General features: G+C 40.5%; 1 protein-coding gene across 16 annotated transcripts in view; it reads right to left on the minus strand.

Moving 5' to 3' along the window:
• Positions 1-17,719, minus strand: part of enox2 (ecto-NOX disulfide-thiol exchanger 2) — a 262,970-nt gene that overhangs the window by 45,812 nt on the left and 199,439 nt on the right. For 12 of the 16 annotated variants that reach the window (XM_083547028.1, XM_083547036.1, XM_083547035.1 and 9 more), the window contains 3 exons: positions 12,761-12,967; positions 7,790-8,023; positions 10-222 (listed from right to left, as the gene is read on the minus strand). In XM_083547028.1, coding sequence (XP_083403154.1) covers positions 10-222; positions 7,790-8,023; positions 12,761-12,967 — 654 coding nt within the window. The remainder of the gene's footprint in view (positions 1-9; positions 223-7,789; positions 8,024-12,760; positions 12,968-17,719) is intronic. The other 4 variants (XM_083547031.1, XM_083547032.1, XM_083547027.1 and 1 more) reach the window with 1 other exon arrangement.

A 17,719-nucleotide genomic window follows, 5' to 3' on the forward strand; every position in this document is an offset into this window, starting at 1 on the left:
AACACTCACATTGTACAAGGATGGCACCCAGGGCGTTCTTAAACTTCTCCTTCGCTTCCTCCATCTCCTTCTCGTGCGTTGCTTTCTCGTTCATCAGCCTGCGGATGTGGCTGTTAGAGGACTGGATCATGGAGTAGAAGTTGTTGGCGTTGCGCCGGTTCACTTCGCCTCGCTCCACCCAGGTCAGCAACACTCGCACTGCCTCGGGAAACTTGGAATCGTCTAAAGAAAGAAAAATCGAAAGAGAAAGAGAAAGGAAGAGGAAAAGAGAGGCGAATGGAGGAGAGTATGAATGAATGGTTATTAATGCTGTTTTACTCATTTATGTGTTCATTAAAAATCCCCCCAAACGTCACACAAAATTATTTGTGAGTGTGGAGCAGAGAAATTCTCATGAGCAGTTCAATTCTGCGAGAACTGAGACACATAAGGACCCTTCACCTTCACTTACTGATTCTACACAACTCTATTACATTTACTGTTTAAAGCCTGAAGCATGAAACATTAAACTCGACATGTGGAGTTCACTGTTAGAAGCACACAGCATTACCGAACATCAATAAAATGTTCCTTGACACTTCTGATCCATTACGGTCTCACAATGTCTGTTCCAACTCAGACTTTTGAGAAAACTTTTACACCTCAACCACTAAGAGCATCTTGACAGGCAAGCTCTCTGGAGGATGGTGCTATCAGATGAACATACCATCCACACTGAGCTCCCTGACCCAAAGTCCATCTACAACAAGTGGTGCTGGACCAAGGCCAGGAAGATAGTGAAGAAATTCTCTCTGGTGTGGTCAGTGAAGCACTTTCACCCCCTGAAGGCTCCAATACAAAGAATGAGGAAGAGCCAAAGGCAATTCAAACCTTCAAACTGGAAAACACTAAAGGTGAATTTTATTATATTTCGTTTTATTGCAGATCTATTTCATTGTATCATATTGTAATGTATATTCTATTGTAATTTTCTATGTATCTATTTCAAACTGTTCATTGTTTTCATTCCAATTTCTATTCCTTTTTATATTGCGGATCAGCCGTGATTTCGCTGCATGTTGTACTGAGTATGGTTATGTATATGTCAAATACAAATGTAAATAAATAAATACTAATAAATGTTACTTACTGCAAAAAAATCATATCTGTATCAGTTACAACAAACATGTACTTAGACTCCGGCTGACACAAACACACACCCACTCCCATATCAATGCACTTCAAGTGGGGAGATCAGTGCACCCTGTGCCAGGAGAAATACATCTCAGACCCAGTAGTGTCAAAATACAGCAGAAACAACAGAGAAATGTACAGGCATGTACACAAACAGTACGACTCTAAGGAAAGAACATCACAGAAGGAGGGACAGCATCCAAGCTGTATTTTGGCTGCTTTTAGCCAAATAGCGACTTTTTTTTGTGCCAACGGGATGAACACATTGTGCATTCTGACCAGAAAGCGTAGGACACGGCTGACAAAAGAGCTGCAACTCACAAACAGTCCTCCTCCATACCTCATGTCAAATTAGCCAAAGGTTACATTGCTAATGAATTATCAAACAATTAAGCGAGCAGATGCGCTGATGGAGCTTTGGCACTGGAACACACTTTCCTAATCTGTTTGCATGTTTTCCACATCACTCGACTGGACTCTGTAAAAAAAAAAAGCCTTGCAGCAACGAGACGCTGTAAGACTTCAGGAAGCAGATATTTGCTTTTGTACATTGCTGCGATGTGATGATGTGGCCAACCGAAGGACGGCTCCAGTCTCACATTTGCCAGCTGTCGCTATTGGTAAATAAAAAATGAGTCAAAACAGAGGAATGTTACATTTCAGCATTTTAAGGGAGTCTGAAATAGACGACTGTCAATTACAATGTTTTATTAAGCAAATAGTGGAAAAGGAAATAATATGAACAAAAGACTGTTGACACCTGACCCTAAGATTCAGATGTGTTATAATATCTTTCACTCTTCTGGGAAGATGTTCCACTAGATTTTGGAGTGTGCTTGTTAAAATTTGTGCTCATTCAACCAAAGGGTCTTAGCACAGTGATGTGGGGTGAGGAGGTCTGGGGTGCAGTCAGCGTTCCAATTCATCCCAAAGGTGTTAAGTAGAGTTGAGGTCAGAGCTCTATGGCAGGCCACTCAAGATCTTTTACTCAATCCCAGGTAAAGGTAAAGTGCACGGGGGGGCATCGTCATGCTGAAACAGGTTTGAGTGTCTTAGTTCTAATGAAGGAAAAATTTCATTCTACGGCATCCAAAGACATACACAATAGTGTGCCTCCATGTTTTGAGGAAAAACCACCGATGGATGGAAATGTCAGGTGTCCAAATAGTATAGTTTGGATCAGACTATTGGAAGGCAGAATACGTTACAGTGCTGTGATGTAATGAACGCTAACACAAAAAGTCCAATTGGCTATCAAACGTTTCTCACTACAAATAAAAAACTCAAAAGTACATTTGCTCAAAAACCTTTTCCTCGCAAATCAGCTTTGTATGACATTCTACCTTTATTTTTTATAATTTGATTTCTTTATAGGTGGGTGATGCAAAGGATTATGGGATTAGGTGTATAAAAGCGATGGATGCATGTACTTCAAAGACTCTGTATAAAGTCATCTCAGTAGGCAGCATCTTATTATTAAGGATCCTGCCTTTGATCACATTGGCACAATATGTCATTTACTGACACTGACAATAAAGACCTTGAAAATACAATGAAGAAACACTAAAACAGGTCAAATGCAAATATCATATACAATATAAATATGTGTAAAAAAAGACTATAAAGCAAAGTATAATAGTGTTAGTTCTAAGAGCTCCTCACAGTAACGGTAAACTGTAATGATGACGAGTAAAACATCCAGAAGCAATGCAAGGACACAAAACGTCTCTTTTGAAACCTCCACGTTTTTATCCTTAGTGGATTTAACATCTTGTAGCTCATGAATTTGTAATTGTTTACGCTTTACCAAAGCAGGATAGATAAGTGATCTGTAACCGACAGCAACGTGGGGACGTTTGCAGAACTCGCTTCGCCTGTTCGTTATCAAATTTTCATGTCTGAACTTTGAAAAGAGAGTTCAAAGAGTTCAAAAAGAGAGAAAATAGAGCAAGAACGACGCTAAAACTCTTAAAACTGTTAAAGTGAACTCGCCAGTGAACAATGGTTTCTTTTTACTCAGTGGAAATTCTGGATGTTTGGATGAATTGATCTTAGTATTACTTAATGCAGAGTGTCATCACTGTAGGTTTGAATACACCAAAGGATTTATATTTTGTCCCTTTTAGTATCATTAAACCTTTGATGAATACCTTTTACCTCATATGGCCAAACGCTTGCAGTCACCTGACCATCACACTCAACTGAGGTTTTTCCCCTGACCGTTACCACAAATTTGGAAGCAAATGATTGTATAGAACATCTTTGTATGATGCAGCAGAACCTTCACTTCCATTCAACATATAAAAAACTGTTTCAGCATTACGTTGCTCTTGTGCAAAAAGCAAGCTCCATGAAGATATGGTTTGTCTTGGAGTAGAAGAACTTGAGTTTCTTGCACAAAGCTCTCACCTCAACCTCAGTGAACACATTTGGGATGAACTAGAACTACAATGACTGCACCCCAGACATTAATAAATAATTACAAAAGCCCACATGCAACGATTCCAAATCTGGTGGAAAGCATAAAAAAAAAAAAAAAAAAAAAAAAATGAAGTGATTATAACAGTAAAGGGAAAAAATCTGAAATGGGATGTACTACTGCATGTGTAGCATGTCTGTGTTTAAGACACCACTCTGCTGTACAGCTATGGAGACTGGCACTAGATCACCAGACTAGTTATTAATGAAGGTAAGCTCACTGTAGTAACCCAGAGTGGTGGTGGACTAATTTTTATGTTATATAGATTTACATTTTAAGAAACAGGGCCCGACCTTCTGATCAGAAATACAACATTTAAACCACTGAGCTAACCCTACCGACTGGTATATGATGCTCAATCCTGAAAGCCAAACTTGTACACACGGGTACAGTCTGCACCAAAGTCCAATTCAGGTTACAGCTGAATATATGGATCATTCAGTCAATCAATCAACTTGTCTGTCTGTCTGTCTGTCAGTCCGTCCGTCTGTCACAAATTCCTCCAGTGTCCTCAATCCACTTACAGGGATTTTTCTGGAGATGTGAGTAAATTTGTATTTCATCTGAATAAAACCTTCTTCATGTTTTTTATCACAATGTCACATGCACGAATACTCTTCCACTACTTAAACTACTACTTTCATACACCCTGAAACAGTCAAAAGTAAAAAAGAGGACTCATGAACTTTACAAAACTCTGGTCCAGACAGTCTGGGTACTGCAGGGTTACACCAATCCCTATTACGATCTCCAAATCAATTACATTACAAATGATACAGATGTTTCCCGTGGGCTCACCACCTGCAGGAGGGACCAAAAGGGACAGTGCTGTGAGGATTGGGCAGCAGTCGAAAGCAGGGTATGCCTGCTCAGACTGCTGCCCCCGCGACCCGAATTACGGATAAGCGGGAGAAAATGAATGAATGAATGAATGATACAGATGTGCAGATGTGCAGACGTGTTGCATTTGAAATCGGCTTGGATTTTTGCGCTAACAGGAGATCAAAGCTGCCACTGTGGAGCTCTGTGTGTGTGTGTGTGTGTGTGTGTGTTTTCGGACTGTGTGCATCTGCTGCAACAGCATCTGCTTAGCTTCAGGAAGCCTGCAGGTCTGTTTAACATAATTCACTCTCGATCTGAGCACACAGATAAGCTGATCCTCAGACAGCACACACACATTGATCTCTGCCATGAACAGCACAGTTGCTATCAGTCTGTCCTTAACTGACAATAATCCATCATGTGCACACACACACACACACACACACACACACACACACACACACACACACACACACACACACACACACACACACACACATACTGATCTCTGCTATGAACAGCACAGTTGCTATCAGTCTGTCCTTAACTGACAATAATCCATCACACACACACACACACACACACACACACACACACACACACACACACACACACACACACACACACACACACATTGATCTCTACCATTAACAGCACAATAACTGTCAGTCTGTCCATCTCACACACACACACACACACACACACACACACACACACACACACACACACACACACACACACACACACACACACACACACACACACACACACACACACACACACATGGTGTAAAGAGGTTTGTGGGCCATAAAGCATGTGTGTACTGATTGTCATTAATACTCCATCAGCATCTCTCACACTGAATCGATGTCAGAAAGATAAATCATTGAGGCTGCGTTCAATATTAATAGTATTGTTCAGTTTAACATGCAGGCTGTGTAACTAGCTCCCTGACACACACACACACACACACACACACACACACACACACGCTGTCCTACACTTCATATTGAACACTACTGTACCACCACATTGATCTGTGTGTGGTTGAGCTTACCTTTACACAGAAAAGCAGCTGACTGCTTATATTCAATCCTGAAAGCCAAACTTATACACACAGGTAAAAGGGAAAAAATATGGACCAAACTTCATTCTTCATTCTATCATTCTATCAGTCTGTCACTCAATCGCTCTTTCTCTCTCTCTCTCTTTCTCTCTCTCTCTCTCTCTCTCTCTCTCGCTCTCTCTCTCTAAATATATATATATATATATATATATATATACAGTGAGGAAAATAAGTATTTGAACACCCTGCTATTTTGCAAGTTCTCCCACTTAGAAATCATAGAGGGGTCTGAAATTGTCATCGTAGGTGCATGTCCACTGTGAGAGACATAATCTAAAAAAAAAAAAAATCCAGAAATTACAATGAATGATTTTTTTAACTATTTATTTGTATGATACAGCTGCAAATAAGTATTTGAACACCTGAGAAAGTCAATGTTAATATTTGGTACAGGAGCCTTTGTTTGCAATTACAGAGGTCAAACGTTTCCTGTAGTTTTTCACCAGGTTTGCACACACTGCAGGAGGGATTTTGGCCCACTCCTCCACACAGATCTTCTCTAGATCAGTCAGGTTTCTGGCCTGTTGCTGAGAAACACGAAGTTTGAGCTCCCTCCAAAGATTCTCTATTGGGTTTAGGTCTGGAGACTGGCTAGGCCACGCCAGAACCTTGATATGCTTCTTACAGAGCCACTCCTTGGTTATCCTGGCTGTGTGCTTCGGGTCATTGTCATGTTGGAAGACCCAGCCTCGACCCATCTTCAATGCTCTAACTGAGGGAAGTAGGTTGTTCCCCAAAATCTCGCAATACATGGCCCCGGTCATCCTCTCCTTAATACAGTGCAGTCGCCCTGTCCCATGTGCAGAAAAACACCCCCAAAGCATGATGCTACCACCCTCATGCTTCACAGTAGGGATGGTGTTCTTGGGTTGGTCATCATTCTTCTTCCTCCAAACACGTTTAGTGGAATTATGACCCAAAAGTTCTATTTTCTATCAAGGGTCAGAATTCTAGCTGATAGACAGGTGTTCAAATACTTATTTGCAGCTGTATCATACAAATAAATAGTTTAAAAATCATACATTGTGATTTCTGGATTTTTTTTTTAGATTATGTCTCTCACAGTGGACATGCACCTACGATGACAATTTCAGACCCCTCCATGATTTCTAAGTGGGAGAACTTGCAAAATAGCAGGGTGTTCAAATACTTATTTTCCTCACTGTATATTCCTTAAAAATAACTCACAAAGACTTCTAACTGGTAAGGAATTGAATTGACTCATGTATGACTTGGATTATTAAATCTTTTGGATAAAATGCTCCTGGAAGATTTTTTAAGGCTGAATATTTCCCATCATTCTGTGCATCAACCACAGAATGTTTATATTTGGACTTTAGATTTAGAGAATTTTTTCTATTTAACTAAAGATTTTTATTAGTAATGAAAAACGCTACACTGCTTTTAAAAACATGCTTCATTAGAAAGTGCGATTTCATATCATAATCATGGAGCGTTCTCATTCAAGGTCCAAGGCTTTTTACGTGAACAACCAACAATACAGAACCTATTACAACTTCCTGTTTTTCACTTCGTGCTAAAATCAAGCCAGTCTTTTTAAGTTTTTCAGGTACTTTAAAATTCAGCCCTTGAGCTTCAGATAAATAAAAAAAAAAGAGAGATCTCTGGAGTCTGATTTCCACTTCAATGCTTCTAAATCTATCAACTTAGAAGTAACCAAGATTCATTTCCTGGCTGAGTGGAGAGTCATGACAGTGGGTTAGAGGACTGGCACGATAGCAATGGGCTTGGAAAGGAAAGAAAGAGGTACAAACCAGTGCACCCAGAGTGGGGTATAAAAGTGTTTGAATATTAAAACACTTTATTTCGGGGAAAAAAAAAAAAAAATTTTCTTTCTTTCTTTCTTTCTTTCTTTCTTTCTTTCTTTCTTTCTTTCTTTCTTTCTTTCTTTCTTTCTTTCTTTCTTTCTTTCTTTCTTTCTTTCTTTCTTTCTTTCTTTCGATTGTGGATCATCATTTAAACACTAAACAGATGGTGCTTTGAATTTAGCAGGATGTTACTACGAATGCAGAGACACACAGTGTTCGAACATACACAAACACAAACACACAGTACAGAGATGGATTAAAAAAAAAGTGCAGAAAAAAAAGAAAAGAAAAGGGAATTTATGTTCCACCACAAATAATAGGAAACTCAGACCAGGTCTATCTTGATGATGAAATGTGTACCTTTGATTTTGTCTCCCAGCTGGCTGCATTCGTGCTCGGAGTAGTGAACGATGGGAGGCGGGGACGGCGGGCGCAGACGATCTTCCTCTATCCGGCGCCGGTGTCTTTCTTCTCTCGCCAGCATGCGCTGTCGACACTCCCATTCGTACAGGTCGTCTCTGGCCTGAGCGTAGTCCACGTGCAGCCGGCCTGTGTCCTTCTTATCCGTGCTGGAGCCGAGGCGGATCCGGTAACCTGCGCAAGACAAGAGTGAGATCGGGACAATCAACAGGTTTCTGATTCGATGTGAAAGCTCGTTGCCAATCAATGCTAAAGTGCCAGCTGCTCGAAGGGGGAATAATACACATGAGAAGACAGTGTAATGAATGTAAAAGGCACACTTCCTGAAACTTTTAATAGCTTCTATTGACAGACAGGCCGATAGCCAAGAGAAAATGGGATTTAATTGGTCCAGACGGTTTCGGCTGTTTATCGCGGAATCTGGTCTTCGTCCCGACCAGACGGCGTGGAATCATTGCCATATTCTTCGCCATTATCTCAGGCAGCGCTCATAACTGGCTCAGTGTCTCTGAAAACGACTCAACGAAGCCAAGAAACGCTTTAAAAACATTTGTAATCAGTGTAAGAAAAAAAAAAAAACTAGCAGTGTGACAAGCTAGTGATGAATCAATCTGACGATGAAACTGAAGTGTGAAATTTCTCCTTTAAAAAAGCTCCTGCACATCTTATAAATGTCCACAATACTTTAACCCTTCTTATCTAAAAAGAAAATGTGTGTTTATTCCGTACAGAGCACCTGCAGGGGGAAAAGCCCTGTTTATTCGGCTGTGTCCTGTGTGCTGTAAATGTATGCCAGTGTTTACTCTGCTTTTCCCTTTGACACAGCTGTAGCTTTATAACTGCAGGAAAAAAATCTGTGCTCTCCACACAAACATACACACACACACACACACACACACACACACACACACACACACACACACACACACACACACAAACAAACACAAACTCCTCCCTTCAGACACTTGTGTTCACACTTGCCTCCCCTCAGTGTATACACTCCTTCCTGTGTTTGCAGGTCTGTGGTGAAACCACGCCAAGCTGTTAATTATTCGTGAAAAAAGAAAAGGAAAAATAGAACGAGAAATTCCCAAAAGGAAAAAGAAGGCAGATGACCTCCTGACCAAAGCTGCCAAAAATTCCAATTTGGTAGCCAGTTAGCCCATTTTTATTCTGGCAAAACTTTATTATTATTATTTTTTAACATTCATGTGTGTTTTTCCCAACTATTACCACAGTTTAAAAAGTATTCGAAAAGAAATACTCATTTGTCTATACGGTGCATATCCAAAAATAATAAAATATCAAATATATAATAAGAAAATAATCTAATAGGGGAGTGGTAGTTCAGGGTTTCTGATCGAAAGGTCAGGGGTTTAAGCCCCGTTATTGCCAAGCTGCCACTCTTGGGCCCTTGAGCAAGGCCCTTAACCCTTATCATGGTCGATCCTGCGTTCTGATCCCAGCTTTCCGAGCAAGCTGGGATATGCGAAGTACGAATTTCACTGTGCTGTAATGAATATGTGACAAATAAAGGCTATTCTATTCTATTCTAGCATTAGAAGGCATAATAAATACATTTACATCATAATAAAAATCTACACAATAAAACCGGTAGACACTCCGACTCATTGGGGACCTCTGCCCTACATCAATATCTAACTTTACTAACACCTTTGTGTCTGAATGAAACGAAATCTCCATTAAAATTTTAAAATCTAGTGGAACATCTTCCCAAAAGAGTGGAGGTTACTATGACTGCAAATAGAGACTAAATGTGGAATGTTCAAAAAGCACATATAAATCTTATAGTCAGGTACAGTACTATTCATGTAGTGTTCATTGTTCTGTATCCTGGACAACTGTGAGGTTTTTGTGGTTAAGGATTAAATATAGATGGCAACATTTCTGTGCAGCGAGAGAAAACAATTGATAAAAAATTAAATAAAAACGTCAGGTTTATGCCAGTGGAGGAGACATTTACATGCCTTGGGCTTTTACTGACCACAAAGCACACAGTCCCACTCTTTTATTTTCTTTTGGCTAAAAAAAAAAAAAAAGTAAGAAAAAAACCACGAGGTTAGTAATTTCACAGAATTCACCCAGATTACATTTGGTGCAAATAGAAAAAAGAAAAAAAAAAAGTGACTGCTGCCAGAAGTGAATGCGTCATGACCTGAATCCTTTCCCCTTCAAAGTCAAATCAATTTCGAAATGTATTTGTCACATACATAACCATGCAGATTATGACATGCTGTGAAATCTGTTAGTGAATTTTCTTGTTTTTTTCGAAAGTAAGTGCTTGGTCATGGCAGAAAAGCCAGAGGTCAAAAATCTAGACTGCAATGCCATTCGCTAAACCTGTAAAATCGTACACATTTATGCAAATGAATCACTATGGATTCTACATAGGTTAAAAATAAATAAAAAAATCCCCAAAAAATCCAGATTAATACCAATAAGAAACCATTACTTTTGGTAAAGAAAAAATGGTGTGATGGGTAATGGGTAATTCCCAGTTATCCATGTCTGGAAGTCAATAGTGTCCATGCTCTCTGGGGTATGTTTTTTTCATCTCCCTTGTCAAACACAGTGACTACAGCCAAACACTGGTGTCTCATGTATGTAGAAGAGAGGAAATACTGTAGCGATTTCTCCGTATGTTTTGACGAATCATAAGAATGTTGTTGGTTGGTTTCACGTGTCTCATAGGATTCATGTGTTCACGCCACTCTGCTAGTTTGTGTGGTAGGGGGAAGTTCACTAGTTACCAAATTAAGGAAAAAAAATGTAAAACTTCTGCATGATGATGACGACGATAATGATAACAATCACGAAGAAACTTTTGTACTCGTGTGATATAAACGTGCCTACCAATATTCACTCTGTGTCTGCCTAAATGTAGTTAAATGCTAGCTTCAATGCTAGCTTCAATTTTAGCTTCAACAACAGTATGAAAAAACAAAAATAAATCCTTCCTCATATTCATTCTTCATGCAGAAAAGAAAAAAAAAAGGTCTCATATAAAAGACTAGTGAAATATGCCTTTGTTTATAGGCTGGATTGTGCACCTGGAGCAGAGGGAGAGGTTTTTCATGCTCGTGTGGGTCCGCGGGAAAAAAAAAAAAAGAAAGAGAGCGAGGATTGGCCGTGCCCGCGGAAATGAGACGGGTCTTCGAACTTTATTCATGCGTCTGCTCCTCTGCTTTATGGCCCCAAGACGTCAGTAAATATTTTATATGGTGTGTTCTGCGTCCAAAATGAGTGCCTTTATTTATAAAGGCCTGCAGAGCTCCGTCACGGGGCCGTGTGATATATGAGGTGCGGCTCTGATCGCACAATAGAGAAGTGTTGGTCTGAGGCTTCTTAGAGACTTAGAGATGTGTAAATAATGCAACCTGGTATTACTGAACTTTAAATGTGCATCAACCAATTGGGATAAATGTACTGTATATAAACACACACACACACACACACACACACACACACACACACACACACACACACACACACACACACACACACACAGTATATACACCAGACAACAGATTTTGCATACAATGAGCAGTTTAAGATTTAATACCACTGTGCAATGAGCAGATGAAGCAGGATAACAAACGAGCGAGCGCAGGCCATGCAGCAGCGCCATTTGTGTGTGATTTGTATTCAGCGCAAAGGTGCTGCAATCTATTCTGCTGTGTGTGTGTGTGTGTGTGTGTGTGTGTGTGTGTGTGTGTGTGTGTGTTTGTCTTCTCGTTGACCTCTCGTGTCAGGAGCACTTGGGAAAGTGTGAGTGTTGGCCTCCAAACCCCCCCTTCAGCACCCATGAGAGATGGAGCAGAGTCCCTCCTCCCTCGTTAAATCCCCATCAATCCAGCGAGCCGGGCCTAGCCGAGGGCCTACAGACACACTCGCCTCATATCCATCAGATAAAAGGTTAAGTGAAATGATTCCAATTTGCACTCGTGTAAATCTCCAAGTGCTGGCGCATCCGAATCCGTTCTTTCCTTACACAGTGTAATCGCAAACCATCAAACTCGCGCCGAAACGAAACTAAAGTACGGGCCAAAGTATCGCAAATTGTTACCACAAAAGTGGAGGCTCACAATCGTATCGGACGTCCTTTACTTGAACTACGACAACCAAACAGTTTCCCGCATGACAATGCCCCTGTTCACAAAGCCAACTTCATGAAGATATGCTTTATATGGGTTGGAGTAGAAGATCACCTGCTATAGAGCTCTGACCTCAACCCTATTGAACATCTTCAGGATGAATCGGAACGCTGATTCCACCCTACATCACTACCTGATTTTATTAACATCCCTGTAGCTGAATGAGCACAGATCTAAATAAACACACTCGAAATCTGGTGGAGCATCTTCCCAGAGGAGGATGGAGGATATTATAACAGGAAATGGGACTAAATGGGGAATGGGCTGTTCAAAAAAACACACAGAAATCTTATAGGCAGGTGTCCACAAACTTTTGCCTATAAAATGTAGATTAGAGCTGTTTGGAGATGCATGTCCACATGTCCACTAATTATTTTAAGATTTTTGATAGGAAGCAAAGCGTGAGTAAATCAATGTACGGGAAAGCACGTTGTCCAATTGAATAGGAACCCCTATGCAGACAGTTATCTAATCACATCTGATCACATGTCCTGCCCATTCTGATATCTGATCTGATTGTTACTGTAAGTGAAGCTCTTGAGTTTCTGCGCTTTGCTGCTGCCACATGATTGAAAGATTGGATAACTGCAGGAATGTGCAGGTGGTACAAGCGTTCCTATTAAAGGGGCACGGTGTGTGTAAATGTCAATAAAATGACATTGTAGATAAGGAAACACCTCTTGGTTTAGACAGTAAAGTAGTAAAAATGAGAAATAAACATTTCGTGGGTGCGTACCAGACAAAAACAGTGCCTTGTCCACCGTGTGCTCCTCGGCAAAGCGAATGTGGCAGAAGTTCTTCTTGCTCTTGCGGATGGCGATGATGCCGCCGCACTGCTCAAACACTTCAGATATGATCTGCTCGGTGGCGTTTTCAGGTAGACCCCCTACAAACACCGTCTTACACCCCGGGGGTCTCTCACGTGTGGCTGGAGGGGGCAGGTCTGCAAAACACAAGCGAGAACAACACACTGATCACTGATCAGTACAACGAAACCTCTGGATTCATTACGATGACTGACGTTTTCGGAGAAAATGGTGAAAATGTCACCAACTGCCAGGATAATGAATGAAAGTCTTAATTACACCCATTGATCATATTGATTTCTGTTACAGGCAGCCCGAGGAAGACGAAAGCCCCCCTTATGGTATTCGGTCACTGACAAGTGAACCAGCCAACTGCTGCTCGAATCAAGCCCGGATAAACAGAATTGGTCAGGACCACCAGGCTGGTGGTGAGTAATCGATGGAACGTAACTCACGCTGAGTGTTTTGGAGAATGGCCCGAGGCTGAATATCCGAAACTGGTTAAACACACAACATCCACTTCTAAGACACAGCCTTGTGCAGGTCTTAGTTTATTGAGCTGACTCATGCCCTCTTCTCGAAGACTTACTTTACTTCTCGGATGGATTCACGACGAGCTTGAGAACACCGAGAGCACTACTGCATCACAATACAGCCAGTCCTGTCATAGGAGATCCAATTCCGAAAAACGGGAGTCGATTTTTAAAATGTAAACGTGAAATAGCACATCGTAATTATATGGCTAAAAATGTGTGTGAGCAGATTGGCTACGCTAAATTGCACTTAGGTGTGAATGTATGTCAGCTGCCATTGTAGAAAATGAATTAACACCTTCTGTTACAGTCCATCAGAAGTGACTATTATACAAATACGAGGCTTTACCATGCTCGTCTATTATCATTGTATTGTATTTATTAGTCCAATATGAATAGATTTTATAAAGCAGAAGACATGCCGGAGCTTTCCACTCTACAGCTTCTACACCAGAATGTTGAGAATTCTCCAGAAAAGTCCAGTGCTGTCTATTAGTGGTATTACACAGCAGGTAAAAGATGTACATTGATAACCATAGGGACAGCAAAGACAAATAGGGGGTCAGATCAATGAAAACATGAGTCATAAGCAGGGAGGTGATGAGAGGTCAACAAGTTTTGCCTTTTATAAATATATATATATATATATATATATATATATATATATATATATATGAAACATGATCTTCAAACATCCCATTCCACATTGAGTTGACATTTCCTGTTATAACAACTTCTACTATACTCGGAAGATGTTTCAGATTTTGGAGTGTGGTTGTGGTGATTCATTCTCATTCAGCAACGAGTCAATAGGGTTGAGATCAGAGCTCTACAGCAGGGCACTGAAGATCTTCCACTTCAACCAATGTAAAGGATATATTCCTGGAGCTGGCTTTGTGGCACATTGTCATGCTGGAACAGGTTTGTGTTTCCTAGTTGAGTAGTGAAGGGAGGATTTAATGCTGCATCTACAGATACAGATACAGATGCATGTGTGTGCCAACTTTGTGATAACAGTTTGGTAAAGAACCACAAAAAGTCAGAAAAGTCAGGTGTCAAGACCATATCTCTCTACTTGCACTTGTGGTTGGATGCCAACTGCAATTCATTGGCTTTTTAATTGTACTCGGCACAACTTACAAAATTAAATGATCAGTTTCATGGTGTGTTTTATTCTCTCATTCTGTCTCCACAGCCAGCTTTGCTGTTGCCTTTAAGTCATAGGCTAATGAACATCATTTTTGTCTTTCATCTGGCACAGAAGGGGTCCAAGCATCCAAACAGAGACCCATGTGACCAAGCCAGCTTTCTGGTTTGTCCAAAAATGAAACTAGCCAACAAAGCATGTGAGTGCTCATACATACAAAATTAAGCATGATAAGAAGCTGTGTTATATATACAGTATAGTATAACAGTAGTTTTGAGTTGGCTGCGATTGTAGAGCGGCAGATAGTAAGATTGCATCGTGTTAAGTTACCCTAATGCAGTATAAGCGATGTCCTGCTGCCCACTCAGTGTGTATGTGTGTGTGTCCCCACGTACTTTGGCTCGTATCCACTCCCTGGAAATAGATGAGTCTTCGTAGCCCCCACATGCAAAGCTGCTCATGGTTCATCTATCAAGAGCTTGATTATCCTAATTCCTGTTTATTGCTGCATCTCTCTTAATGATGGAGCCCCTGCATACCTGATACTTTAGCTAAGGTCAGCTGCTGTCTCATGGAAAAAAAAAGGAAGCCTGGTGTTATAAAGCACTACCTTTTATCTCAGAATGTGAAGCGAGCTGGTAAACACGGCCGTAGCTTTATCAAAGGGCAGCTTCACCGAGCACGTGACCAAATGCCAACTCTTCACCTATTAATATGGCTAAGCGCTGGAAGTCGACGGACGAGACGAACGGCGTGATAAACGGAAAAGGTCAGATTCTTATTGTGGATTTTACGCAAAAGGGTGTGATATTTCTGATTCACATCAGCTCGGAAAGATTCGTTAACAAGACATTCTGTTCTGTTGACTCCGGTTAACAACTTATGGGAGCAGCATCGAGAACTCTCAGGAGAAAGACGGCGAGAAGCGACTGGAGCACTTCTTTAAGCCAGGGTTTAAATAGGCTGGATTGATTAAAAAAAAAAAAAAAAAAGCTAGCGACAATAGAACAACTTTCGCATCATTTGCTCGATTATTACGGTTTCTGCACTTCAAACTGTATATGAGAGCATCAACGCGTTAATGCGGTCTTTGATTTCTGGGAGCCTTCAGTAAACCAGCGGGAGATCCGTTTTGACAGAAATCCAGGGGGATGAACGACGACAATTCATTCAATAACTGCAATCTTGTGTACACAATAAAATCTGCACTTATTATTTCTTGGCTCGGTGCTCTGACACCAAGCCCGGGGTCTGGATATTGTGTTATCTCCACGCTTTCATTTCTCTGAGCGCTGACTGGAGATGAGATGCAGGATGCCGGGACAGGAGGCGCTAATGCTAATCGGTCTGAACGATTGCTCAGTCGCAGGTGCTCGAGTCGCGAGGCCGAGATCAGTGAAAGCTGAGCCCTCATCAGCTCACAAACAAGCAATGGAGCCGATTTAAAAGCAGGGACATAGAAGCTCTTTCGGCCGAGATGACAGCCGGCACATAATGAGAAGAGTGAAAAGAATGTGTGTGAGCTTAGTGAAGTGTATGTGACAGGGTGAGGCAACACACTCGCTCTCCAGAACACACACACACTGAAAAATTCAGGGTTGTAAATGTCTGACCTTTCTGCTAACAGATTAAATAAAGTAAAAAAAAAAAAAAAAAAGATAAAAAGAAAACCTGTTAAAGCTGCACATCCTAGCAGGCTCCGAACTCCTGAAGCTCCTTTGTCACGCTTTGGTTCCAAACTCTGGCCTACACCATTTCTCATGTTTCTGCTGCACATGTCTGACAGATTCAATTTGGTTTCTTCAATAAAGTGCTGCCAGTCTGGTGTTGCTCAACAAATTTCTTTATTTTTATTTCTTTATTTTACAAAACTATTGTTTTTAAAACTGAATACATACCATGAATCACTAAATAATTATATAAAAGATTAATAAATAATAAATGGTCATTATGTAATTCATCATGTAACAGGAATAGCAACGAGACACTACAAGAGAATGACACACTTATCACATATATATTCAATGTGTTTAGTTAATTGCATCCTACTGATCAGGTCAATACCAATTTGTGTATACAAATGTTCCAATTGTATATATTCTGCATTTTACATATGTATGTATGTATTTTGTTATACATACTTTATATATTATACATTATAATTTGTCTCAGTTATTTTCTATGCTTTAGCAATGATGTATGCAAACAATCATTCCAAACATGGTACTTGAAAAGCAAACAGAGAGAGAGAGATTGAGGTAGAAAAATAATTTTAAAAAAAGCGAGAAAGAAAGCTTAAGGGGAAGAGAAGAAGAAAAAGATATTGAGAGAGAGAGAGAGAGAGAGAGAGAGAGAGAGAGAAAGGGAGAGAAAGGGAGAGAGAGATTGAGGAGGAAGCCTGAGAGAAAAGAGAGAGAGAGAGAGAGAGAGAGAGAGAGAGAGAGAGAGAGAGAGAGAGAGAGAGAGAGAGAGAGAGATAGATTGAGGGGGAAACCTGAGAGAGTGAGAGAGAGAGAGAGAGAGAGATTGAGGTAGAAAAATGAAAGAAAAAAAAGATATTAAGAGAGAGAAAGAGAGAAAGAGAGAGAGAGAGAGAGAAAGAGAGAGAGAAAGGGAGAGAAAGGGAGAGAGAGCGAGAGCTTAAAGAAAGACAGAAAAAGATAGATTGAGAAGAAGAGATTAAAAGAGAGAGAGGGAGAGCTTGAGAGGGCCTGAGAGAATAGGAGAGGATGAGGGAGAGAGATAGAGAGAGAAAGAACGAGATCGAGTGGGAGAGAGAGAGAAAGAGAGTAAGAAATGAAAGGAAATGCTGCTGAACCTGTAAAAAATAACAGAAACGTACTTCTTGTTTCATATCGTTAAAAACAAATACTGTTAAAATATGCAACATGCTCATGAATAAATGAAGCAGTAAAAGGTAACAGAATGTAAACACAAATCCACAAATCTACCTGCAAACTACACAACATACGCAACTTCACAATGTAGAATAAAGTGGAAATGTGCATGTGATGACTGATTTCATGCACCGGCGGTAATTTTTCTTATCACTATTTAAAACCTTTACATGAAATATCACACAGGGACACGCACACAACAAAAAAAAAGTCTTGTGTGACGTCTTTTCCCTCTTTTGTTCTCACATCTAAAGTAATCAGGAGTTTATGTTGTAGAGATAGAAATAGGACACGCTAACGAGTGTGCGCCGT

This window comes from Silurus aristotelis (assembly GCF_946808225.1).
Source record: "Silurus aristotelis genome assembly, chromosome: 7".
Taxonomy (NCBI): domain Eukaryota; kingdom Metazoa; phylum Chordata; class Actinopteri; order Siluriformes; family Siluridae; genus Silurus; species Silurus aristotelis.